Source organism: Camelina sativa, chromosome 9, assembly GCF_000633955.1.
Source record: "Camelina sativa cultivar DH55 chromosome 9, Cs, whole genome shotgun sequence".
Classification (NCBI taxonomy): Eukaryota; Viridiplantae; Streptophyta; class Magnoliopsida; order Brassicales; family Brassicaceae; genus Camelina; species Camelina sativa.
This window is the reverse complement of record NC_025693.1, coordinates 37,388,103-37,414,242: the sequence shown is the minus strand read 5'-3', so window position 1 is coordinate 37,414,242 and position 26,140 is coordinate 37,388,103. Positions and strand designations below refer to the sequence as shown.

Sequence of the window (26,140 nt, the reverse complement as noted above, 5' to 3'; positions counted from 1 at the left end):
TTAACATCTCCAGAAGGGCACACCATTGCTTCTGTGCATAGCTCAACGCTATCTTTGGGAACTTGAGGCTTGTATTTAAGAAGCTTGGAGTATTCATTCAACAGATGGAACATGTAATCATAAACATTTTCCATTGATAGATCTCTTTTCATGAACTCGCTCGCTGTTCTTCCTATCTCTTGAGCCTGCGGACATATATAAATCTAAAAATGAAATCGTAGGCACAATTATATATGTAGACAGAGATAATTATAAAAAGATGGAAATTAATGGGTACCTTTTGAGTGTGATTATTAAGCCAATCAACAGCAAATTTGATGGATCTACATTTATCTTTATCCCTAATGGGCCAATAGTGTTGGAGAGGTTGAAGAGTTCTTGAGAAAAAATCATAGTAATAAGGTTTCACCATCAACGTGACTGAGTCACATGCTAATATGTATTTCTCACTCACTGACCAAGCATACCCTTCAATATATATCTTGTACCTGCGCAACGTATATATACACTCCAATCAATTTTTAGTTTTACGTTAAAAACTCAAATTCAGAAATTGGTACTATTGAGACAAAAAAAAAAAAAGAAGGAAATATAGACAATTAAAGGTACTGACCTGTAAGTGCATTGATTTGCTACGTTTGAATTCTCAAATCCTCTTTGTCCTTCTGATATCCAATCCTATATATGCATGCATGTACAACATCAAATACTTATTTCTATTTTTGTATTGCATGGAAATATAACTAAATAAAACAAAAGGGTTCCCTGAATGAAAATTCTAGACTAGAAGCATACCTGGATGAAAATTCTAGCATTCCAATCATGTAGCGATGATAAATTGCAAGTGAGAAGATCTTCTCTTGAAGGAGATGCAACAAAAGGGTTCCCTTTCCAATATGCATAAGCCTCTCTCTCCATAAACTTCTTCTTCTTCTTTCCTTCTTCCATATCTTTCAACACTTTGCTCCATTCCTTTATGTTTATCTCCTGCCTTTACCCACCAAAATTAAATCCATTTTTTATATAGAAAACATGTATATATAAATCTAATATGAAGTTAACTACTAACGTGGTTTTGGGACTACACTTCACATTTTGCTGGAAAGATTGAATGATGAAAAAGAAACGAAAGTTACTTTAGTGAAACACTTATTAGTTAAAGCATAATAAGTGATTAAATAAACTACGTACAACCACATATTTAAATTGTAGTGGCACTGAGTGGAGCATATAAATTACTTTTTCGACCCTTTAAATTACTAAAATTAATCACTTAACTATACTATATAACTCTTTCAGTACAATATTAACATAAACTGAATCTATAATTAATTGAAATAATCACGAAAGAATCTATATGTGGAAATTGGACCCCTATCAACTTTTCTCCGGCATGTGATCAAGTGGGGACAAGTGTACCTTACCAACCATACACGTTAGCTTCAGACAAAAAAAAAAAAAGACACCAAAAGAATACAATAATCTGGTACATACCACCCCCAGAATGACCAATCGGGAAAGACGATATCCACCGTCCATCTATCACCGCAATACCTAAACAACGGAGGTGGCGAATCTTCAACCGTACGATTGAATCTATTATAACCGTCCAATCTGATGACCGGTCGATCATCGCAGTCAAACATGATATCAACGTCGGGTAACTTCCCTGGATACTTTCTCAGCAGCTGAAGAATACCCCACAGTGTGAACGCGTCTCTCGTCTGTATAGACTTCTTGTAGTTTTCCACGAACACCTTGCCGTTTACGATAACTAACCTGAAATGCGCTGTCGTTTTGCCTCTTTCCACCATTTCTTTTGTTATCCCTGTTTCTCTCCATGGCTTAAGATCCTCGTGGATCCACTTGAAGTAATCAGGACAAGACCGGTTTGATTCGGTTTGGTTTTGATTATAACCGGGTTGAGTTGTTTTTGAGCAAGAACCGGACCGGTTTTGATTCAAGAAACTTGTGCAGTTTAACAAGATTCCGGTTTTCTCCTGTGGTTTCTTCTCCGGACGATTATATGGTTTTGTCTATAGTAAACAAAAACTTGTAAATTTTTTTTTTTCATTGAACATATATTAGGCATATAAAATTATGTAATAAATAAATAAAAAAACCTTGTTAAGCCATAGAGGTGTTCTTGAAAAAGAACCGGACCGGTTTTGATTCAAGAAACTTGTGCAATTTACCAATACTTCGGTTTTCTGCGGTGGTTCTAGCTCCGGTGCCGGTTTTGTTGTTACCAATGTCGGTCGATCAAATTCTTTCGTCGTCTGTGACTGTGATATACAAACAATAATTCATTTTTTTATAAGGGTATGAATTATAGTTATCATGATAATGTAATTATGTAGAGACTAATATACCTTGTTAAGCCATAGAGAGGAAGTGACGGCAATACCGACGGCTATAAGGAAGATGAGAAGTGTCAAAGTGGCCACGTGAAGTTTACCGATCACCGGACGGTACGTTTTAAAGTGAGTGATTTGAGAAGTGAGAGCTCTAGGTTTAGAGAACAGAGAGGTCATTATTCTTATGATATATTTTTGCTTTGTTGGAGGAGGATATTAAGGAACTCTTTTTGTCTTCTTTAATTGTTTGTTAATCTCTTTCTCTCTCTCTCTCTCTTCCAATTTCTCTCCAACATTTTATTTGTTTATTTTTTAACTTTTCCTCCAATCTCTCTTCAATTTCTAAATTTAGTTTTATTTCAAGCTTCAGTTGTCTTGTGGGTTTGAAGAAATGATGAGGACACGCATGACTGATATTGATGATAGTGGACTTTGTTTTTACTATATTATTTGGAATTTGAAATTTCAACTTGTAAACTTAAATCACTCGATCGTGTAAATTACGTTATTTCGACGGAGATAGGGTGATATTATGATAGTAGTAATTACCACTACTTTTAAGCCTGATCATAGCTAGGTGGTTGCAAGTGTTTTGTGTAGAAGTAGTTTTCTATTATTACACAGTTATCTATGAAAAGTTTCGAATAATTTCTCTAGTGATAAATAATTGTTATAGACCTGACCATAATCGAGCTTACCTATCTAGGTTATCCAAAAAAATAATCCTTTACATATATACTATACGAGATTATACTATATACCTACTATCTTTTAAATTGCTATAGAAGTATAGATGATGTAAAAATAATTTCAAACGAAAATATTAAATCTCTTATACGCCAAAAATTTCTGATATTATTTCATAATTCAATTTTTTTTGGGGTGAAGATATTTTTAGAGTTCCATTTTACCTCTCTACTCAAGGATCTGGTCATCGTAAATACAAAACCACGTATAAATGTATAATTCGTAAGTGCCAATATGCCAGATTCAAGTAGTCTATAGCGTCAGTGTATCACCGACAAAGATATCTTGAAAAGTCAATATCTTAACCTCTTGCATGCTCGTGGCAATTCTTTTTTTTTTTTTAAATGAGTTCAAAGTTATTTACGATCAAGATGGGTATTAATACAATATTGTACTATTGTGTAAGAAAATTATTAATAAAATTGTTAGAAATTATCACAGTTACCTTACATCTATTATCTATATGTAGTATGGGTGCTTGTTATAAGTTTTCACCGTTGTTTCTTTAGGGTTTTTGAACAAATTAACTCCTCAAGGTTATTTCTGTGAATGTAATTGTTATTAATTCTAACGTTCCGACAAGAGTCCCGAGATTTCTCCAAGTAACTAAGTAAATAAAGACATAAATAAAATATAGGCATATCATGTTTTTGTCTTTTGTGTTCTTCGCTCAATCAATGCTTTTAAATCCAAACTTTGTAGTAATGGATGAGTTTATCTTTGGAGATACATCTGACTTATCTTTGGGTTACTCGAAAATACGAGGTCCGTTAAGCTAGAAAGCCCATAAATTATAATTAATCTCTTACCAAAGGCCCATTATCATTTTCAAAGCAGCAGAGCGTTGAGTTTATGGGAAACTTGAGGCTCTCGTAAGAAGAAGCTTACAAATGTTCTTTCAACACATTCTCGGTTGTATATATGATAATATGATATGAAGTATGAACCAAGACCAAGTCATGGGATTTAAACAAGTTTTAAAATTCAAACTTCAAACTTCTGGAAGGCCTTTTTTGTGGTCATCAGTTTCAAAATGACTTATGATCATCATTTGGGATTTATCGGATAATCTCAAGGGTGGTTAATTAAGGGTTCATGTTCGGATTTTATTCTCAAAAGTTATGTGATCCAAATAGGCATATCACTTCATTTGGATCACCAATCACCGGTGGATTAATCTCAGCCATTTTTTTTTTTATAATTTCATTTATCAATTATTTCCTTATAATTATCTACCTGATTATATTTTATATTGTTATTATTTAGTTTTAACTTGTTCACAAAATATAAAATTTTATAAGATGAGGCTCTCTGGTACAATGCAATCTAAATTAAACAGCCGAAGGAACAGTAGTTATTCATTATCAACCACAAAAAGGGTACGATGTAACAATTCTAAATTATACAATTGTTACACTCAGTCACTCACGACAAACAAAATATAATTTTCTAATCGTTAGCTCGCTTTTAAAAAAAGTTTGATAGAACTATTTTACATCATTATTTATGAATGATGGAGTCGGGAGAGACAAAACATGCCTAAACTTAGGGTCTCAGTTTTATTATAAGGTGTTAAATGTTTCAATTTGCAATGATGTAAAATATTAGGGTCCCAAACTGAATAAGTTTACGTGTGACCTATTTTTTTTTCTAATATTTTACACTCTAGTAAATAATACGGTCGCGCATGATCCTACTTATTTTATTTTCTTCGTATAAATGTTTGTACATAATGATGATACCATGAGAAAAGGTTACACAGAATTATATGAGTGCGTCTTTTTTTCTTTTCTTTAACCGTATGTGGTATAGAAGAAATAAATAATCTACGTATTACACTACAGTATTATCAAAAACTGGTGGTCCTAAAACTTCTAAAAGGGTTTGTGGCCTGAAATGAAACGTGTGACCCACTAATTACAAAATGATAAACAATCTTTAATTTCAAATATTTCAAGGATAACTCAGTTTATTAAAAATGTGTACGTACTTGACTTCGTGAGTCATTCTAAAGATTAGTTATCCATTAGAAATTATGTTTGTGGGCTGAATCGATTCCATTAATAAACATAAAAAATGTGATCTTCGTTTTTTTTGGTGCCAATGCCATCATAGTCATGCTCGTCGCATCACCTTAATTAACAACTTCATTTTTTGTTTTTTTTTTTTTTTCTGTTTCTATTGCTTCTAAGTTCTAACCAACCATTCTTAGATTGTATTCATCTATAGGAAATTTGGAAATTGAGCGTCTATATAGGTTCAGTAGACCGAGTATTTATATTATTACATACTTTACAAAGTCTATGAAGGACACGTGCTCTAAATCTTTTTTTTTGCTCTAAATCTTTTAGGCATGGCCAGGATCTCAAATTTATCTTTAAAGAGATAGTAGATAACTAGATACTGTCAGAAAAAAGCTAAATGGTTTTAGATCAAATTTTCAAGTTCGAAGACTCCAACTCTTTAAGCTCAAGCTCGTTAACGAGTCACGTGCTCGTCAAGTGAGTGGCTCTTTTTCAGTTGCAACAAAGCCAAGACAACGATCGTGGGATCCGTAGCAAATGTGTTGTTAATATGCAACTTTGATCATCTTTGTAAACGCATATTTGTTGTGGCCAAGCCAACACTACACTTTCAATCTTGTTTCGCAGTTGCTGTTAGGTAGAATAATATTATGTTGTGTGAAACTCAATAAATTTATCCATTCAAACCTTCTTCAAGCTCCATATGCGAAGCAACATATTTCTTAGAAATTTCGCAACAATTTGTTAGGAATATTTTTGTTATATAATTATCACCTTATAAATGATATGAAATCAATATTAGGATCATTTGGTAAAAAAATTTGAGAAACAAAAAAGAATACCAATCGAATACTATAGTTTTTTTTAATGTACGGAATACAATAAAAAAATGTTTTTGGTATAGAGCAATAAGATAATAATACTTTTGATGTGAGGCTGTAGCATGACAAATACGGTACATATCAACTTAATATTAATAATCTTTGTGCGATTGTCTTTAGGTTTGGTTCATGTTCGTCCCGAGTTTATATGTTAGTTTTTGGATCTTTGGGTTTTGTAATAGGTTTATGTTTAATGGATTTTTTTTTTCTTAAAAAGATTAATAATTTTTATGCTCATCAATGAAATTTCTAAAAATAATTTTATTTAATACTAATGAGAAACAGTTTGGTCGATAATAAAAAAAAATAAATAGTCCTTAATTATTAAATTAATTTAATTTTTGTATATTTCTTTTACAAAATTAGAAGAAAAAAAACCAAAAGGAACATCTTCTAAGAAACTTGATTTTATGACTGGATTAGAAAAGAAATTTTTATTCCCGCTTTTAGTTCTTAGAAAAACGAATAATAACAAAAGAAGAAGAATCTCTTATTGAAATGAGAAAAAAACACAATTTGGAGAGGAACTTGCATAAATTAAGGACCTCCGGCAGATAAGTCCACTATCAACATATATAATATGTGAAATGCGGTGTTTGTATTTTGTAAATATATCTTTATCTTATTTTTTATGTTTATACTTTTTTTTTGTTTTCTCTGGAATGAGAATGACATCACGATTAAGCATTGTAGTATATACAAATAATAATATTCTTAAACACATCAAAACTTAAAGCCCAAAAAAGAAGAAAAAACACAGCAAAACTGAAAACGAGTGTGCTAACGCCCAATTAACGGTAGGAACGTTCTGAAAATAATAATATATTTTATAAAAAAGATAGGGAGTTTTTATTTTGTTTTATTTAATAAAACACTAACGGAATTTTTATTTCTATATGACATTTGTCGGCTATATGAGAATTTACACCTAATTCCTAATTTTACACGGTTAAAGTTAGTGCTACAATGTTTTTATTTCAAAAGCTAAAGTTAGTGCCAATTTTTATTTCATTTTGTAAGGTAAATAAGTGTACACCTTATTATATACTTTGACATACACATGCATGTGAAAATTAAAGTAATTTTTGGTTTACCATTATATGAATGATAAAACACCTCAATGAAAATTGAATTACATTTAGACTTATATATTACTTTATATCTAACAAAGTCATATGTAGTATAAACAATCATGATGTCAAACATTAAATTAGTCACCATACATGAATCTGGTATTAATTTAGGAGGAAATGAGAAAAATTCAAAGTGATCCAAGTTATTTTTTTTATATTGGGAGAGATAAGAAAAAAAGAAGGCTGATTATATAAATACTAGTCATTGAGGTGTACAAAGACTTCTTCAACTTCAACTTCAGTTTCCATATCATTATTATTGTTGTTGAAATATATATATTACCATTTCTCTTCTCTCTGTCATCTTTGTCTCTCTCTCTCTCTCTCTGTCTCTCTACCAATACCATGGCTAGGGTTTTTCCTCAAGCAGCCATCTCTTCACCGTACATGAGTACGGAGAGAGAGACTTTCACGGTTTGGATGAAATCTCTGGTTTACCAAAATAACGGTTTAACTGTTTACAATTCCAGCGGAGAGATTACGTACCGGGTCGAAACCTACGACAAATCTAGCAATGAAGTCCACATCATGGATCTCCATGGCAACATTCTCTTCACTATCCGCAAAAAGGTATACTCTACCCCTGAGTTGATCCGATTCGATTCTTTTTAATTTTTCTTGGTTCATCCCGGTTTAAGCTCCCAAACTACTCGATGTTTGTAGTTTGAAAATTTAGTTGACCATCCAAAAAAAAGAATGAATCATTCCGAATTCATAATTAAACTATAAAAATTTAGTTGAATTATATTTAGCTAGCTCAAAATATATACGTTTCCAAAATATAAACTGGGTAAGTAAGTAACCATAACTCAAGTTTCTCAACTACGAATATGAATAAATCCATATCTTTCTTAAATAATTGTATATCTTGTTTTAAAAAAAAAAAATATTTGCAGAAATTATGGCTGTTTGGGAGTTGGTATGTGTATAGAGAATGTGGAAGCTATACAAGCACTGAGGAAGTGAAACCTTCTGCTAGAATCAAAAGGTCTTCAATAAGAGATGGAGATTGGGAAGTACGAGATGAAACCAATGAAGTCTTTTGGATTTTAAGATTTGACCCCAAATTTGCTTTTCAGATCATAGACATCAACGGAGATATCATTGCACAAGTAAAATTTATAAACATTTTGAACCAAAAAGTTGAATTTGAAAGAGTTTATATAGATAGTTAAGCACGACTTAACAATACAGTTTATATATGTTTCTGTAGGTAAAGCCAAAGCAATCATCAAATGGGATTACATTGGGAGAAGATGTGTTAACTTTGGAAGTGAAACCACGTGTCGATCACTCACTCGTTGTCGCACTTGTCACTGTATATGGATTAATCAAAGGAGTAGTCTAATCACTTTTTGTTTGATTTTTTAATAGAAAAAAAAAATAGTAAATTTTTCCAACCTTGTTTGTGTTGTGGGAGATGTAAATATTGTTCCTTTTTTGCGAGCCTTGATTTTATAAGCGTCATCCAATTTTTTTTCTTCTTTTTTTCATTCCTAAATAAGCACTTATGCAGTACAGAGAAAGAACAACATACAATACTAGTTAGAAACTTAGAACTAAAGTTAGCTAAACAAAGTTAGTTATTAGTTCTGCTTCCACTAAACCATTAAATCCAAAAACAGACAAGAGTATTATGAAGGAGCTTCATAATAATCAATCAAACCTATAACATCAGTTGAAGTCTGAAATCTTCATGATAGGAGCTTCTCAGTCTTTAAAGACCATTCTTGTCTCAACAAGAGAAAAGATGTGTTTGCATCAACTCTCGTCTGTAACCTAGCAGGAACATAGCAAACAGAATCATTTTATAATAAACAGACATAACAACAACTTCTCAATAAAATAGAAGCAAACACGTCAATTCACCTCACTGCTTGTCTCTGGAGGATGATGAAACTGTTTTAGGAAAGCATATCGAGGAAGCTTTTGTCTAATCTTCCATTATGTAACATATTAGTGACCAAGCCAAAGGTTGAAGCATCTCCAACAAACCCGCAACTCCTCATTTCTTTGATGAGTTCTGCTGATCCTGCTTTGTCACCATCTCTAAGGTGTGCCCTGATCATCGTATTGTATGTACGGTCATCTGGGAGAATCCCATCTTCTTTCATTTTTCTGAACAAGGCACCTGCTCTCTCCTGTAATCTTTGACTGCACAAGCCTGCGATCATGGTATTGTAGGTTACAACATTAGGTTTCACTCCTTTAAGGCTGAGGCTACAAAATAAATCCCACGCTTCTCCCACCCTACCAGCCTTGCACATCCCATCAATCATAATAGTATATGTAAAAATATCAAATTCCAGTTTACTCTTTTGCATATACTCGAATATCACCAATGCCTTCTCTAGCTTCCCGTTCCTACAAAGTCCATCTAACAAAATGTTGTATTGTATGTCATGATATTGGGAGGCACACCATCATTATTCATCTGTTTGAATACCAATTGGGCCTTTTCACAATCATTAGCTTGAAAAAATCCTTGGATAAGAGTGGTGTAAGTGACTGTGTTGCCAACCAACCATCTCTGAGACATCTCACGGAAGACTTCCATAGCATCATCTACCCTTTTACACTTGCAAAATCCCTTTATAAGAGTATTATATGTCACTATGTCTGGGAGACAATCCTTGCTAACCATCAAAGAAAACATCTGTTTGGCCTCGTTTAGACGATCGTGCATACAAAACCCATTGATCAATGAATTGAACGTGAAAATATTAGGATCTATGGACCTTTGGATCATCCCCTTGTACAACTTTTCAGCCTCTAAAAGCTTCCCCTCTTTTGCAAACGCATCGATTAATGCATTGAAAGTGAACGAATCAGGGTTGATTTTCTTTTCAATCATATCACTCAGGAGGCGAGAGGCATCACTCCATCTTCCATAATTACAAAGGCAACTTATGAGGGAGCTGTAGGTAACAACATTAGCTCTAATTCCTTTGCTTTCCATTTCGTTGAACAGGTTGAGAGCATCGTCCACATGTTTGTATTTGCAGAGACCATCAATGACTGTGCTGTAGATTACAACATTTGCCTCTATTTCACCTGCTTCCATCTTGTTGAGCAGACTTAAAGCCAAATCAGTATCACCTCTCTTACATATTCCGTTCAATACAGCACCGTAAGTAATCAGATTTGGTTGACAACCATTCGATCAACTAAAGCCACCGCTTCTGAAGCTTTGTTGTGAAGAAAAAGACCATGGATAAGAGTATTAAATGTAACAGTATTAGGTTGATATCCCATTGCCACCATCTGATCAACCAAAGCTACAGCATCAGAAATCCTCTTACTGTGACAGAAACCATTGACAAGAGAAGAAAGTGTGACAACGCTGGGCTCATAACCGAGTTTCATCATCTTCCCCAGTATAGCTAAAGCAAGAGAGAGTTGAGACCGCCGGCAAAAACAGTTTATGAGAATACTGTAAGTATGGAGACTGTGTGAAATTCCCAGATTCTGCATCTTCTCCCCCAAGGAGATGACAACATCATACTTCTTCATCTTAGCAATTGCACTCAAGAGTTTACTGAACTCAATGATTGAAGGAAAGGGACGAGACTTGATCATCTCACTGAACAAATCAACAGCATCGTCTAGCTTCAAATCACTCAGCCGATTTCTACTCAATTTCTCTCTGTAATCATAACAATGACCAGAAAGAGCAAGATTACCTTTCCCCTGAAGATTCCGGCGAACAAATACCTTCGCCGTCGATGCAATCTCCAACAATCTCCTCATCTTCAGCTGATTTTGGGTTTCTTCTTCTCCTACCAAAATGAAAACACACTACTCACGAGGAGAGTCACGAGAAGAGTGTGACTGTGATTTCAGTTTTTTACCGCCGTTGGATCAGTTCGGGATTGGACCGTTAATATTTCTTCATCTTTCATATTTTACTAACCGACCGGTTCACTCTGACTTCTATACGGTTTAGTACTTTGGTTTTGTATATTTTATAACATCCGGTTCGGATTATTGGTTCAGGACAAATTGATGAGTTCTGTTGATGCGGCTTTGTCTATCATTCAGCTATACTCTGTAGTCTTTACAAAGTACAAAACTCTGTATTTAGTACAAAATCAATTTATGAGTATAATATACATATGTATGTCACTACTACATTGATATATAAACATCTTGCTAACCATCAAAACAAAACATATCATTGTGCACACAAAACCAATATCATCATCTTACGACTTCCACTGGTCTACTACTAAACTATTTCTGAGGATCTTGAATTCTTGATTACAAGCGCACTCTGAGGATCTTGAATTCTTGATTACTAAACTATTGTGAACTGCATAGCTTTTATTTAACTCATACTGAATCATGGTTACAACATTTTTGGTGGTCTTACAGGAGATAATCGTGGAATTCTGTAAGCTGATAAGATGTTAATGGTGTGTGACCTGACCCATATAGCATGGACTTGGAGTGTTCTGCATTTGATCTACGATCAATTTTTCAACAACAAAAGAAAGTAACTGTCATATTTTATCAGTCAGATTTTATAGTGATCAGATATTACAACAACTTCTCATTTGAACAGAAGCGAAAACGTCAAATTCACCACAGAGTTTCCTCTCGAGATTTATGAAACTGTTCTAGGAAAGCATATCGAGGAAGCTTTTGTCCAATCTCCCATCATGTAACATATTAGTCACCAAGCCAAAGGTTGAAGCATCTCCAACAAACCCGCAACTCCTCATTTCGTTGATGAGTTCTGCTGATGCGGCTTTGTCACCATTCCTAAGATGTGCCCTGATCAGCGTATTATAGGTACAGTCATTTGGGAGAATCCCATCTTCTTTCATTTTTCTGAACAAGGCATCCCCTTTGTGCAGTAACCGTTCAATGCATTGAACGTAACTACATTGGGGTTGATTTTCTTTTCAATCATATCACTCAGGAGTTGAGAGGCATCGCTCCATCGTCCGTAATTACAAAGACAACTAATGAGGGAGCTGTAGGTAAAAACATCCGGTCTAATTCCTTTGTTCTCCATTTCGTTGAATAGGTCAAGCGCATCATTCAAATGTCTGTATTTGCAGAGACTATCAATGATTGTGTTGTAGATCACAACGTCAGCCTCTATTTTCCCATTCTCCATCTTCTTGAGCAGAGTTAAAGCCAAATCAATATCACCAGTCTTACAGAGTCCATTAATTACCACACCATAAGTAACTGAACTTGGTTGACAACCTTTTACAACCATCCGTTCAACTAAAGCCACAGCTTGGGAAGCTTTGTTGTGAAGAAAAAGTCCATGGATTAGAGTTGTGAATGTAACAGCATTAGGTTGATATCCCATAGCCACCATCTGATCAACCAAAGCTACGGCATCCCAAATCCTATTCCCGTGACAAAAACCATTGAGCAGCGAGTTAAGCGTGACAATACTGGGCTCATAGCCGAGTTTCACCATCTTCCCAAGAACAGCTAAAGCAAGAGAGAGTTGAGAAGAGCGGCAGAGAAACAGTTAACGAAAATGCTGTAAGTATAGAGATCATGTGAAATTCCCAAATTCTGCATCTTCTCCCCCAAGGAGATGACAAGATCAAACTTGTTCATCTTAGCAATTGCACTCAACAGTTTACTGAACTCAACAATGGAAGGTAAAGGGCGAGACTCGACCATTTCACTGAACAGACCAATAGCATCATCTAGCTTAATATCAGGCAGCACATTTCTACTCAGTTTCTCTCTGTAATCACCAGAAAAAGCCCGTACCCAGTAGTAATGGCTAAAGGAAGGAGGAGCAATTCCAGGTTTACCTTTTCCGAGAAGACTCCGATAAACAGATCTACTTCCCGTCGATGCAATCGCAAACAGTCTCCTCATCTTCAGCTGATTTGACTCAAACGATCCCTCGAACTTTCTATAAACCCTAAATGATGAAGAGAGAGTACATACAGAGATACTCACAGAGCAGAGGAGAGAGCGAGTGACTCTGATTGAATGAGAATGACAAAGTAAGGTGTGAGTGTCATTTTTCCCTTCGTTATATCGTTGGATCAATCTTGGTAAGATTTTTACTTATCATTTCCAATTTTAGGAAGAGAAGAGATATACCAAAAGTAAAATTGTTCCCGGTTCAGATTAAATATTGGTTCGCTATTAATTCTTACCGGTTCAATTATTTTCCCTTTTATGGCTAATCTTCTTCTTAGTTATATGATTAAAAAATTCAAGTGTCCACTTTGGCTATATTCCTATATTTAATCTGGAGAGGAAACCTTCGAATCCCAGCACAACTCTCTACTAAAAAAAACTGACACATTCGAAAATATCAAAAACCTTTGTTTTACACAAAGCGAAGTCTCAGTCATCTTCATGAATATCTCACACATATATCTATATGTTCACTCGTTACATGAAAAATACCAAAAATGAATCGAACTAATCAAACTTTTATCATAGTGTTAATCAGTTAATGGTGTGTGACTTGACCCCATATAACGTGGAGTGTGAATTTGATCTATAATCAATTTTTTTCAACAAAAAATATAGCAAAAGTAAACTGCGGTTTTCATAGATTTCAATAATGGCTGGATTTCGAATGTTACTAACCGTAAACAACATACAGTATTAGTTAAAAATGAAAGACAACCCTTCTTTAAATGGTTTATTAATAAGAATTTAAGATGAAGAAGAAAAAATAGTTTTGCAAATTTCTTCTTGGGGTTTTGCAAATTTCTTCTTGTTAAGCTTTTAAGCTATTACTCCGGTTTTTATAATCTAATTCAATTGATGATTGTAAAGAAAAAGAACATATTACAGCTAAACAAAATTAGTAATTAACTCTGTTTCCACTACACGATCAAATCCGAAACGAAACCAGACAAGAGTGTTTCAAATCACAAAATACTTTTTGCATTATTACGAAAGAGAAATAGAGATATAACATTCAATCAACCTAGTTAAGAAATAAAATATGAAAAGACTTGAACTTACATATAACAAACATCAATTAAAGTCTGAAATCATCATGATAGGAACGAGCTTCTCAGTCTTTGAAGACTATTCTTGTCTCAAGAGAGTGTTTGCATCAACTCTTGTCCGTAACCTAGCAAGAAAAGAACAAATATAATCCAGTCATTTTTTGTAATGATCGGACATTATTACAACAACAACAACTTGTCAATATAATAGAAGCAAAAACGTCAAATTCACCTCACTTCTTATCTCTCCAGGATGATGAAACTGTTTTAAGAAAGCATATCGAGGAAGTTTTTGTCCAATCTTCCATCATGTAACATATTAGTCACCAACCCAAAGGTCGAAGCATCTCCAACAAACCCGCAACTCTTCATTTCTTTGATGAGTTCTGCTGATGCGGTTTCGTCACCATCTCTTAGATGTGCCCTGATCAGCGTATTATAGGTACCACTATTTGGAAGAATCCCATCTTCTTTCATTTTTCTGAACAAGGCATCTGCTTCTTGCTTTTCCTACATAATCCTGAGATCATTGTTGTGTAGGTTACAACATTAGGCTTCAATCCTTTAAGGCCGAGGTTACAAAATAAATCCCACGCTTCTCCCACCATACCAGCCTTGCACATCCCATCAATCATAGTAGTATATGTAATGATATTAAGTTCCATTTCACTCTTTTGCATGTCCTTGAATATGACCAATGCTGTCTGTAGCTTCCCATTATTACAAAGCCCATCTAATAAAATGTTGTACGTCATAAGACTGGCAGGCACACGATCAGAAACCATCTGTTTGAATACCATTTGGGCATAATGACAGTCGCCAGCTTGAAAAAACCCTTGGATAAGTGTGTTGTAAGTGATTGTGTTGCCAACCAATCCCATTTGAGACATCTCGTGGAAGAGTTGCATACCATCCTTTACCCTTTTGCACTTGCAAAATCCCTTTATAAGAGTGCTGTATGTCACTACGTCTGGTAGACAATCCTTGGTAACCATGAACTCAAACATCTGCTTGGCCTCACTCTGCAAATGTCACCGTATTGGGTTGATATCCCATTGCCACCATCTGATCAACCAAAGCTACGGCATCTGAAATCCTCTTACTGTGACAGAGACCATTGACAAGAGAAGAAAGCGTGACAACATCGGGCTCATAGCCGAGTTTCATCATCTTTCCCAGAATAGCTAAAGCAAGAGAGAGCTTAGACTGGCGGCAAAAACAGTTAATAAAAATATTGTATGTATAGAGACTGTGTGAAATCCCCAGCTTTTGCATCTTCTCCCCCAAGGAGATGACAACATCGAACTTTTTCATCTTAGCAATTGTACTCAACAGTTTATTGAATTCAATGATTGAAGGGCGTGGACGAGACTTGACCATGTCACCGAACAACCCAACTGCATCATCTAGCTTTAAATCACTCAGCCCATTTCTCAATTTCTCTCTGTAATCACCACTCCCACCAGCAAAATCTCTTCGTCCCCAGAAAAGATTAAAGGAAGAAGGAGCAAGATTACCTTTACCCTGCTGATAATTCCGGCGAACATATCTCTTCGCCGTCGATGAAATCGATCTCTGCATCTTATCGATTTGAGCTCCTTTCTCAATCTCAAAGTCTCAACGAACTCTCACTCTGCAAATCGCTAAACCCTATAGCACTCTTACACGGAGAGAGACGCTAACCGGTGCGGTTTTGGTTTAGAACCCGGTTTGCATTGTATGTTTCTTTAGTTTTAATGTCACCGATCTGACATTAGTCAATTTCTCTAATTACTTTTGGCAGAGATAATTTGGTGATGGCTATTTTTGGTTCCTCCAAATATGTTTTATGTACTTACAAAACTGAACTGACTTCATTGTTGGTGGTAACAGCAATGGTTTTTGGAATTCAATTTAAAGCAATGATATGTTTTCTCATATCATTAGAGTACAATGAATAGAGAGAATCATGGATTAAAACTTCTTTTGCGATGGTCTGTCTTAGAATCAATGACTTTTTTAAGTTGTCACTTTCAGAAGAACGCCCAAGACTTTTATGGTCCCATTCAAGCAAAGACGATAACAGCCTCATTATTACATTGCAGCAAAGCTGAGATACCACACCTGGATATTACATCAAGCAACCGATACATCCTCGATCTACCTGAATCAATTGTTGTATTTATCTAGGGGTCAGAGCATATATATAAATAGCCTCCAACCTCCAACAATACTTCAACACCAATATGACTCTCGAGTGAAGTGACATATTTGGGAAGACTAACACGGTGTCATTGGCTTTGTGATTGATATACTACCATACTGCAATCCCGAAAAGGTAAAAGATTAGAACTTACATATATAGCAAACGACATTTGAAGTCTGAAATTCTCATGATATAAGCTTCTATGACTTTGAGAATCATTCTTGTTGTTAACTGGACAACAACTGTATGCATCAGCTCTTAAGAGCCTCAAACCTAGCAGGAAAATAACAAATAGAATCAGAGATATTCCATCAAGCGCAGACATAACAACAAACGAAAATTTCTAAATAGAATATCAGCAGAAACGGTTTCAAGCAAAATTAGTTACTAATTTGTTCCATACCACTTTCAAACCCAAAACTAGACAAGCATATTTAAAATCACAATCACAAAATAGTTTTTGCATTATGAGGGAGAAGTAAAAATATAACAATCAATCAACCAAGTTAAGAAAAAGAAAAAAGATAAAACGATTGGAACTTACATATAACAAGACTATTCTTGTTAAGTCTGAAATCTTCATGATAGGAGTTTCTCAGTCTTTGAAGACTATTCTTGTCTCAACAAGACAAAAGATATGTTTGCATCAACTCTCGTCTGTAACCTAGAAGGAGCATAGCAAACAGAATCATATTATAATAAACAGACATTACAACAACTTTTCAATAAAATAGAAGCAAACACGTCAATTCACCTCACTGCTTGTCTCTGGAGGATGATGAAACTGTTTTAGGAAAGCATATCAAGGAAGCTTTTGTCTAGTCTCCCATCATGCAACATATTTGTGACCAAGACAATGGTTGAAGCATCTCCAGCAAACCCGCAGCTCCTCATTTCTTTGATGAGTTCAGCTGATGCGGCTTTGTCACCATCTCTAAGCTGTGCCCTGATCAACGTATTATATGCACCGCTATCTGGAAGAGGCCCATCTTCTTTCATTTTTCTGAACAAGGCATCTGCTTCTTGCATTAAGCGCTTCCTACATAATCCTGAGATCATTGTAGTGTAGGTTACAACATCAGGCTTCAATCCTTTAAGGCTGAGGCTGCAAAATAGATCCCACCCTTCTTCCACCCTACTAGCCTTGCACATCCCATCAATCATAATACTATATACACAAATATCAAGTTCCATTTCACTCTTTTGCATGTCCTTGAATATGACCAATGCTGTCTCTAGCTTCCCGTTATTACAAAGCCCATCTAACAAGATGTTGTACGTCATAATACTGGCAGACACACCATCAGAAACCATCTGTTTGAATACCATTTGGGCATATTCACAGTTGTCATCATGAAAAAACCCTTGGATAAGTGTGTTGTAAGTGACTGTGTTGCCAATCAATCCTCTTTGAGCCATCCCGCGGAAGAGTTCCATACCCTCTTCTACTCTCTTAGATTTACAAAATCCCTTTATGAGAGTATTATATGTCACTACATCTGGAAAACAGCTTTTGCTAACCATCAAAGCAAACATCTGTCTGGCCTCGTCTAGGCGATTGTGCATGCAAAGTCCGTTGATTAATGAGTTGTAAGTGAAGGTAGTAGGATTGATAGACCTTTGGATCATCTCCTTGTACAACTTTTCAGCCTCTAAAAGCTTGCCCTCTTTCGCAAACGCATCTATCAATGCACTGAAAGTAACTACATTGGGGTTGATATCCCTTTCAATCATATCACTAAGTAACCGAGAGGCATCACCCCATATTCCGTAATTACAAAGGCAACTTATGAGGGAGTTGTAGGTAACAACATCCGGTCTAATTCCTTTGTTCACCATTTCTTTGAACAGGTCAAGTGCATCATTTACATGTTTGTATTTGCAAAGAGCATCGATGACTGTGTTGTAGATTACAACATTGGCCTCTATATTCGCTTTCTCCATCTTCTTGAGCAGATTTAAAGCCAAATCAGTGTCACCTCTTTTACAGATTCCGTTTACTACTACACCGTAAGTAACTAGGTCCGGTTGACGACCTTTCAAAGCCATCCGTTCAACTAAAGCCACAGCTTCGGAAGCTTTGTTGTGGAGAAAAAGACCAAGGACTAAAGTTGTAAATGTCACCGTATTGGGTTTATATCCCATTGCCACCATCTGATCAACCAAAGCTACGGCATCTGAAATCCTCTTACTGTGACAGAGACCATTGACAAGAGAAGAAAGCGTAACAATGCTGGGCTCATAACCGAGTTTCATCATCTTGCCAAGAAGAGCTAAAGCAAGAGGGAGTTGAGAAGAGCGGCAGAAACAGTTAACGAAAATACTGTAAGTATAGAGATCGTGTGAAATTCCCAAATTCTGCATCTGCTCCCCCAAAGAGATGACAACATCAAACTTGTTCATCTTAGCAATAGAACTCAACAGATTACAGAACTCAACAATGGAAGGTAAGGGACGAGACTTGACCATGTCACCGAACAGAGCAATAGCATCATCTAACTTAATAATATCATGTAATTTCCCATTTCTACTCAGTTTCTCTCTGTAATCAACGTAACTCACACCAGCAAAAGATCGTCTTCCCCAGCAAAATACAGAAGCAGCAGCTCCAAGATTACCTTTCACCAGAGTATGCTGCTGCAGAACTCTCCTGCCCGCAACCGCAACCGAGCCCCTCATCCTCTCAGATCGCTTCGGAACAGCAATAATCAAATTGAAGAATCGAACCCTATAACTGAAGCAGTCGGTTCAATGTTGATTCTATTGCAACCGGTTTCATTAAACCGGTTATGTCTCAGATTAAAAGACTTTAACCAGTTAGTTAGATGTCACATTCTTTTAGACTCCGTATCACATTCTTTGCTCACATGATCAGTATTCAGTCAGATCATGTGATAGATGATTTCACTAATTAGATGTCACTGGTGTGTGTTGTGTGACCTGACCTAGAGAGGAGTGTTCTGAATTCGATCTCTGATCAGTTTTTCAATAAGAAAGCAAGTAACTGAATTTCGAATGTTTGGGTCGCCTCTGATTTCCAGGTTCTTCTCTGCTTTTAGAATCCACTTAGTTAACTCGTCGTATTGCATCCATTGAATCTAAAGTATTTTTATTATTCTCTCATCAGAAGAAGAAAATGGAATTTTTGACTCTTGAAAATGACCAGTCAGCTGTCAGAAAATACCAAGAAAAGTAGAGTTCTGTGACATTTAGAGACTAGCGATCATGGAGAAGACTCTTCTCGCATAGTCGCATTACTGAAATATAATGCAGGTCAGCTTTTTTTTTTTTTTTTCTGACTTGAAAAACATTCTCTTCTCTCTACGATATATTGCTTCCGCTCTATAATATAATTTCCGTATTATGTAAAGTTTCCTAACTAAATTATAACCTTACAAGTTTGCTAAACAAAATTAGTAATTAACTCTGTTTCCACTCTACACGATCAAATCCGAAACCACACAGGAGTATTTCAAATCACCAATCACAAAATACTTTTGCATTATTATGAAAGAGATATAAAGATACAGTCTTGTAAAGATATAACAATCTATCAACCTAGTTAGGAACAAAAAAATAATGAAAAGATTTGAACTTACATACAACAAACTTTGACGTCTTAAAATCTTCATGATATGAGCTTCTCAGTCTTGTCTTTGAACAGAAGCGAAAACGTCAAATTGACCTCACAGCTTTTCTCTCCAGGATGATGAAACTGTTTTTAAGAAAGCATATCGAGGAAGCTTTTGTCCAATCTCCCATCATGTAACATATTAGTCACCAAGCCAAAGGTCGAAGCATCTCCAGCAAACCCGCAACTTCTCATTTCGTTGATGAGTTCTTCTGATGCGGCTAGTTCACCATCTCTAAGGTGCGCCCTAATCAGCGTATTATAGGCGCCACTATCTGGGAGAATCCCATCTACTTTCATTTCTCTGAACAAGGCATCCACTTCTTGCATTAAGCTTTTCCTACATAATCCTGAGATCATTGTAGTGTAGGTTACAACATCAGGCTTCAATCCTTTAAGGCTGAGGCTGCAAAATAAATCCCACCCTTCTCCCACCATACCAGCCTTGCACATCCCATCAATCATAGTAGTATATGTAAAAATATCAAGTTCCATTTCACTCTTTTGGAGATCCTGGAATATGACCAATGCTGTCTCTAGCTTCCCGTTATTGCAAAGCCCATCTAATAAGATGTTGTACGTCATAAGACTGGCAGGCACACGATCAGAAACCATCTGTTTGAATAGCATTTGGGCAGAATCACAGTCGCCAGCCTGAAAAAACCCTTTGATAAGAGTGGTGTAAGTGACTGTGTCGCCAACCAATCCCCTTTGAGACATCTCGTGGAAGAGTTGCATACCATCCTTTACCCTCTTAGACTTACAAAATCCCTTAATGAGAGTATTATATGTCACTACGTTTGGGAAACAACCTTTGCTAATCATCAAAGCAAACATATCCTTGGCCTTGATTAGGCGATCGTGCATGCAAAACCCATAGATCAATGAATTGTAAGTGGCAGTATCAGGATCTATAGACCTTTGGATCATCTCCTTGTACAACTTTTCAGCCTCTGAAAGCTTGCCCTCTTTCGCAAAGGCATCAATCAATGCATTGAATGTAACTACATTGGGGTTGATTTTCTTCTCAATCATATCGCTTAGTAGTCTAGCAGATTCATCCCATCTTCCGTAATTACAAAGGCAGCTAATGAGGGAGTTGTAGGTAAAAACATCCGGTCTGATTCCTTTGATCTCCATTTCATTGAACAGGTCAAGTGCATCATTCACATGCTTGTATTTGCAAAGAGCATCGATGACTGTGTTGTAGATTACAACACCAGACTTTATTTTCCCTTCATCCATCCTCTTGAGCAATCTTAAAGCCAAATCAGTATCACCTCTCTTACATATTCCGTTTACCACCACACCGTATGTAACTATGTTCGGTTGACAGCCTTTCTCAGCCATCCGTTCAACTAAAGCCACTGCCTCGGATGCTTTGTTGTGTAGAAAAAGTCCATGGATAAGAGTTGTAAATGTGACAGTATCTGGTTGAAGTCCCATTGCCACCATTCGATCAACAAGAGATACAGCATCTGTAATCCTATTCCCGTGACAGAAACCATTAAGCAGAGAGTTAAGTGTGACAATGCTAGGCTCATAGCCGAGTTTCATCATCTTCCCCAAAATAGCTAAAGCAAGATGGAGTTGAGAGGATCGGCAGAAACAGTTAATGAAAATACTATAAGTAAAGAGATTATGAGAAATTCCCAACTTCTGCATCTGCTCCCCAAAAGAGATGACAAGATCAAACTTCTTCATCTTAGCAATTGCAGTCAACAATTTACTGAAATAAACAATGGAAGGCAAAGGACGAGACTTGACCATCTCACCGAACAAACCAATTGCATCGTCTAACTTAATGTCCTTTAACACATTTCTACTCAATTTCTCTCTGTAAACATCACTAGAAAAAGCTCGTACCCAGAACGAAGAAGGAGTAGTTCCAACTTTACCTTTCTGAAGAGCAAATCTCTTTCCCGTCGACGCAATCGCAAACAATCTCCTCATCTTCTCAATCTTTGACTCCCATATCTATATCGCTCCGATGAACAAGGGAGAGAGAGAGAAACCCTATGATTTAAGCAGTCGATTCAATACCGATTCGGTTACATCTGGTTTTGTTAAACCGGGTATGTCTCTGTTTAGTACTATTATTAAATTCTTCATTTAATAATTGTCGAAATCACAGATTAAAAAAAGTCTGCGAAATTCCAATTGAGTCACTCCGGTCTGGATAAACACGGGTATTGAATTTCTCAGTTGTTTCTCTAATTTTTTCAAGCACGAAAGACGAAGCGCAGCGTTTTCTAATATTTTTTTTTTTTTTTTTTTTTTTTTTTTTTTTTTTTTTTTTTTTTTTTTTTTTTTTTTTTTTTTTTTTTTTTTTTTTTTTTTTTTTTTTTTTTTTNTTTTTTTTTTTTTTTTTTTTTTTTTTGCGTTTTCTAATATTCTACATGGGCAAAACTCAAATATGCGACCAATCTTTAGAGATTTTTTGAAACAGACGACGAAATTATCTATCGCCTCTTGTAAACTAACGACACCTTTCTCAAGCTTCTTATCTGTGAAGCATCAGACTTGGCAGTTGGCACCCATCATTTTTGCATATCTTTTCAGATTCCTTTTAAGAGCATCTAATTCTCATTTAGTGAAAGAATTAGTGTTTACATTACATTGATAGTCTCTGCAAATACCACACCTGGAAATTACATCAATCAGTATTTTGGTCGGCATACATTCTCTAGGTAAATCCATTGTTGTTGTATTTACAGAACCAGAGCATCTATATATATATACTCTATAATATATATAGCCTCCCACCTCCACCAATAACACCACTATGCATGATACATATTTGCTAGGATATGAACTCGGCGTTAGTGGCTTTCTGGATATACATATACTACAAGACTGCAAAGATGAAAAGATTAGAACTTACATTATATACAGCAAACATGATCTGAAGTCTGTAATCTTCATGTAACACGTTGTCTTGATAGGAGCTAGAAAGAAAATAACAAATTTAATCAGTCATATTTTCTAATGATCAGACATTATTACAACAACTTCTCATCTGAATAGAAGCAAAAACATCAATTCACCTCACTGCTTTTCTTTCTGGGATGATGAAACTGTTTTTAAGAAAGCATATCAAGGAAGCTTTTGTCCAATCTCCCATCATGTAACATATTAGTCACCAAGCCAAAGGTTGAAGCATCTCCAACAAACCCGCAACTCCTCATTTCTTTGATGAGTTCTGCTGATGCGGCTTTGTCACCATTCCTAAGATGTGCCCTGATCAGCGTATTATAGGTACAGTCATTTGGGAGAATCCCATCTTCTTTCATTTTTCTGAACAAGGCATCCCCTTTGTGCAGTAACCGTTTCCCACAGAACCCTGAGATCATTGTAGTGTAGCTTACAACATCAGGCTTCAATCCTTTAAGGCTAAGGCTGCAAAATAAATCCCACGCTTCTCCCACCTTACCAGCCTTGCACATCCCATCAATCATAATATTGTATGTGATGATATGAAGTTCTATTCCATTCTTTTTCATATACTCGAATACCACCAATGCTTTCTCTACCATCCCATGATCACAAAGTCCACCTAGCAAAATGGTGTATGTCATGATATTGGGAGGCACACCATCAGAACCCATCTGTTGGAATACCATTTGGGCATTATCACAATCATCAGCTTGAAAAAACCCTTGGATAAGTGTGTTGTAAGTGACTGTGTTGGCAACCAATCCCCTTTGAGACATCCCGTGGAAGAGTTGCATACCATCCTTTACCCTTTTACACTTGCAAAATCCCTTTATAAGAGTATTATATGTCACTACACCTGGGAGGCAATCCTTGCTAGCCATGAACTCAAACATATGCTCAGCCTTGTCTAGGCGATCATGCATACAAAACCCATTGATCAATGAACTGAAAGTGATAACATCAGGATCTATGGACCTTTTGATCATCTCCTCATACAATTTCTCAGCCTCTAAAAGCTTCCCCTCTTTTGCAAAGGCATCAATCAATGCATTGAATGTAACTACATTGGGAGAAATTTTTCTCTCAATCATATTGCTTAGTAGTCCAGCAGCATCTTCCCATCTTCCGTAATTACAAAGGCAGCTTATAAGGGAGTTGCAGGTAACAACATCCGGTTTGATTCCTTTGGTTTCCATTTCAGTGAATAGGTCGAGTGCATCACTCACATGTTTGTATTTGCAAAGAGAATCGATGATCGTGTTGTAGATTACAACATCAGCCTCTATTTTCGCAGTCTCCATCTTCTTGAGCAAACTTAAAGCCAAATCAGTATCACCTCTCTTACAGATTCCGTTTACCACCACACCGTAAGTAACTAGGTCCGGTTGACAGCCTTTCTCAGCCATTCGTTCAACTAAATCCACAGCTTCGGATGTTTTGTTGTGGAGAAAAAGCCCATGAATCAGAGTTGTAAATGTCACCGTATTGGGTTGATATCCCATTTCCACCATCTGATCAACCAAAGCTACTGCCTCTGAAATCCTCTTACTGTGACAGAGACCATTGACAAGTGAAGAAAGTGTAACAATGCTAGGCTCATAGCCGAGTTTCATCATCTTCCCCAAAATAGCTAAAGCAAGAGAGAGCTGAGACCGCCGGCAGAAACAGTTTATGAGAATACTGTAGGTATAGAGATCAAACTTGTTTATTCCCAGATTCTGCATCTTCTCCCCCAAGGAGATGACAAGATCAAACTTGTTCATCTTTGCAATGGCACTCAACAATCTATTGAAATCAACAATGGAAGGGCGTGGACGAGAGTGTACCATCTCACTGAATAGACCAATAGCATCATCTACCTTGATATCACTCAGCGCATTTCTACTCAATTTCTCTCTATAATCACCACTTCTACTAGCGAAAGCTCGTCGTCCGGAGAAAATAATATTAAAGGAAGAAGGAGCGGCGGTTCTAGGATTACCTTTCCCCTGAAGATTCCGGCGAACAATTCTCTCCGCCTTGGATGAAATTATACTCGAAATCGATCTCTGCATTTTGGCTCCTTCGTCGTAATCTCTCAGACTCGATCTCAGTCTCACTCTGCAAATCGCAAAACCCTCTCTACACGGAGAGGAGAGAGAGGTGAACAAGCCGGTGGGGATCTGGTTTAGAACATTATACCGAACCGGTGGGATTGTGGTTTATATATAACTTATTACCAAACCGGGTTACTACGATTGAATTTGAAGTGGTCATTTAATTTAGTTACATAAAAAGTAGGTGATTAATAAAATATGTCAAGGGAACTTATAACTAAACTAGTTTTAACAATTTTATCAACTTTTTTTTGTTAATAAAATCCATCGAATCCAACAATGGGGTAATTCACTTTTTCAATTTTGTAGAACCTTTTCTAAAAAATACCAAGTTTAGTTTCAAACCGGTTTAACAAGCAAGAAATAAGCTTAAATCAATTTCTCTAATTACTTTGGTGAGTAGAGAAATAGGTGATGGCTATAGCAAACAATTTTTGGAATTGAATTTAAAGCAAATAGCTTTTATATAGCTGAATCAGTTCTTGTATCTACAGAATCACAGCGTATATGTATATATACTACCAGACTGAATCCCAAGAAAGATGAAAGATTACAACTTGGATTATACATAGCAAACATCATTTGAAGACTGAAATTTTCATATGATAGAAGCTTCTCTGACTTTGACAACCATTCTTGTGTTAACAATACAACAAGTGATAGCAGATTTTAACCCAAATCAGTATCTTCTCTCTTACAAATTCCGTTTACTACCCACACACCGTACGTAACTAGGTTCGGTTGACAGCCTTTCATCACCATCCGTTCAACAAAAAAAGCCACCGCTTCTGTGAACTTGTTGTGGAGACAAAGTCCATGAATGAGAGAGTTGAACGTCCATGTATCACGTTTATATCCCATTTCCACCGTTTGTCCAAAATTTTTTCATCATAGAATTGTATTATTCCCTTAATATGCGGTAAAGGAAAAGAACAACATACAGTATTAGTTATCAACTCTGTTCCACTACACCATCAAATCCGAACTAGACTAGAGTATTTCAAATCACAATCACAAATTTTTTTTGCATTATTATGAAGGAGAAATAAATATATAACAATCAATCAACCTAATTAAGAAAAAAATATTGGAACTTACAACATCAGTTGATGTCTGAGATCTTCATGATAGGAGCTTCTCTATCTTTGGAGGCTATTCTTGTCTCAACAAGACAACAAGTGTGTTTGCATCAA

General features: G+C 36.0%; 7 protein-coding genes and 1 pseudogene across 9 annotated transcripts in view; 1 reads left to right on the top strand and 7 right to left on the bottom strand.

The window, feature by feature from the left end:
• The window catches only part of LOC104714695 (protein O-glucosyltransferase 1-like), a 3,363-nt gene extending 694 nt beyond the window's left edge, over positions 1 to 2,669 (bottom strand). The window contains exons 1-6 of one of the 2 annotated variants that reach the window (XM_010432133.2): positions 2,373 to 2,669; positions 2,124 to 2,285; positions 1,495 to 2,036; positions 796 to 991; positions 614 to 678; positions 278 to 488 (exon numbers count right to left, since the gene is read on the bottom strand). In XM_010432133.2, coding sequence (XP_010430435.1) covers positions 278 to 488; positions 614 to 678; positions 796 to 991; positions 1,495 to 2,036; positions 2,124 to 2,285; positions 2,373 to 2,534 — 1,338 coding nt within the window. In that variant the 5' untranslated portion in view covers positions 2,535 to 2,669. The remainder of the gene's footprint in view (positions 1 to 277; positions 489 to 613; positions 679 to 795; positions 992 to 1,494; positions 2,037 to 2,123; positions 2,286 to 2,372) is intronic. The other variant, XM_010432134.1, reaches the window with a different exon arrangement.
• On the top strand, positions 7,413 to 8,599 carry LOC104714694 (protein LURP-one-related 4). The gene is made up of 3 exons (XM_010432131.1): positions 7,413 to 7,712; positions 8,039 to 8,254; positions 8,356 to 8,599. The coding sequence occupies exons 1-3, from the start codon at positions 7,488 to 7,490 to the stop codon at positions 8,488 to 8,490; spliced, it is 576 nt and encodes a 191-aa protein (XP_010430433.1). The 5' UTR covers positions 7,413 to 7,487; the 3' UTR covers positions 8,491 to 8,599.
• On the bottom strand, positions 9,047 to 10,892 carry LOC104716073 (annotated as a pseudogene).
• Positions 11,968 to 12,582, bottom strand: LOC104716072 (pentatricopeptide repeat-containing protein At1g63080, mitochondrial-like). Its single transcript, XM_010433415.1, has one exon. The coding sequence runs from the start codon at positions 12,580 to 12,582 to the stop codon at positions 11,968 to 11,970; it is 615 nt and encodes a 204-aa protein (XP_010431717.1).
• On the bottom strand, positions 14,366 to 15,679 carry LOC104716070 (pentatricopeptide repeat-containing protein At1g62670, mitochondrial-like). The gene is made up of 3 exons (XM_010433414.1): positions 15,182 to 15,679; positions 14,704 to 15,120; positions 14,366 to 14,608 (listed from the first exon to the last, which is right to left on the bottom strand). The coding sequence occupies exons 1-3, from the start codon at positions 15,677 to 15,679 to the stop codon at positions 14,366 to 14,368; spliced, it is 1,158 nt and encodes a 385-aa protein (XP_010431716.1).
• On the bottom strand, positions 17,073 to 18,962 carry LOC104714693 (pentatricopeptide repeat-containing protein At1g63070, mitochondrial-like). Of its 2 annotated transcripts, none has more exons than XM_010432130.1 (2): positions 17,902 to 18,962; positions 17,073 to 17,799 (listed from the first exon to the last, which is right to left on the bottom strand). In XM_010432130.1, exons 1-2 carry the CDS (start codon positions 18,960 to 18,962, stop codon positions 17,073 to 17,075), a joined length of 1,788 nt encoding a protein of 595 aa, XP_010430432.1. The 2 variants fall into 2 exon arrangements, with proteins under 2 accessions (XP_010430432.1, XP_019085868.1); XM_019230323.1 differs by lacking the exon at positions 17,902 to 18,962 and having other exon boundaries at positions 17,073 to 17,426; positions 17,508 to 17,720.
• On the bottom strand, positions 20,005 to 21,867 carry LOC104716069 (pentatricopeptide repeat-containing protein At1g63330-like). The gene has a single exon (XM_010433413.1). It carries the CDS (start codon positions 21,865 to 21,867, stop codon positions 20,005 to 20,007), a length of 1,863 nt encoding a protein of 620 aa, XP_010431715.1.
• Positions 22,998 to 24,905, bottom strand: LOC104714692 (pentatricopeptide repeat-containing protein At1g63330-like). The gene has a single exon (XM_010432129.1). The coding sequence runs from the start codon at positions 24,903 to 24,905 to the stop codon at positions 22,998 to 23,000; it is 1,908 nt and encodes a 635-aa protein (XP_010430431.1).

Bases quoted from the DNA above. Each gene is read 5' to 3' on its own strand.
- LOC104714694 (XM_010432131.1), top strand. From the start codon at position 7,488: ATGGCTAGGGTTTTTCCTCAAGCAGCCATCTCTTCACCGTACATGAGT. The intron at 7,713-8,038 runs GTATACTCTACC...AAATATTTGCAG, and splicing joins TCTTCACTATCCGCAAAAAG to AAATTATGGCTGTTTGGGAG. The intron at 8,255-8,355 runs GTAAAATTTATA...ATGTTTCTGTAG, and splicing joins ACGGAGATATCATTGCACAA to GTAAAGCCAAAGCAATCATC.
- LOC104716072 (XM_010433415.1), bottom strand. From the start codon at position 12,582: ATGGTGAAACTCGGCTATGAGCCCAGTATTGTCACGCTTAACTCGCTG.
- LOC104716070 (XM_010433414.1), bottom strand. From the start codon at position 15,679: ATGCAGAGATCGATTTCATCGACGGCGAAGAGATATGTTCGCCGGAAT. The intron at 15,121-15,181 runs GTAGCTTTGGTT...TGACATTTGCAG, and splicing joins GTAAGAGGATTTCAGATGCC to AGTGAGGCCAAGCAGATGTT. The intron at 14,609-14,703 runs GTGGGAGAAGCG...AGGATTATGTAG, and splicing joins GGATGTGCAAGGCTGGTATG to GAAAAGCAAGAAGCAGATGC.
- LOC104714693 (XM_010432130.1), bottom strand. From the start codon at position 18,962: ATGAGGGGCTCGGTTGCGGTTGCGGGCAGGAGAGTTCTGCAGCAGCAT. The intron at 17,800-17,901 runs GTCTATCAATCC...TTTGATGGTTAG, and splicing joins TACAAGGAGATGATCCAAAG to CAAAAGCTGTTTTCCAGATG.
- LOC104716069 (XM_010433413.1), bottom strand. From the start codon at position 21,867: ATGAGGAGATTGTTTGCGATTGCGTCGACGGGAAAGAGATTTGCTCTT.
- LOC104714692 (XM_010432129.1), bottom strand. From the start codon at position 24,905: ATGCAGAGATCGATTTCGAGTATAATTTCATCCAAGGCGGAGAGAATT.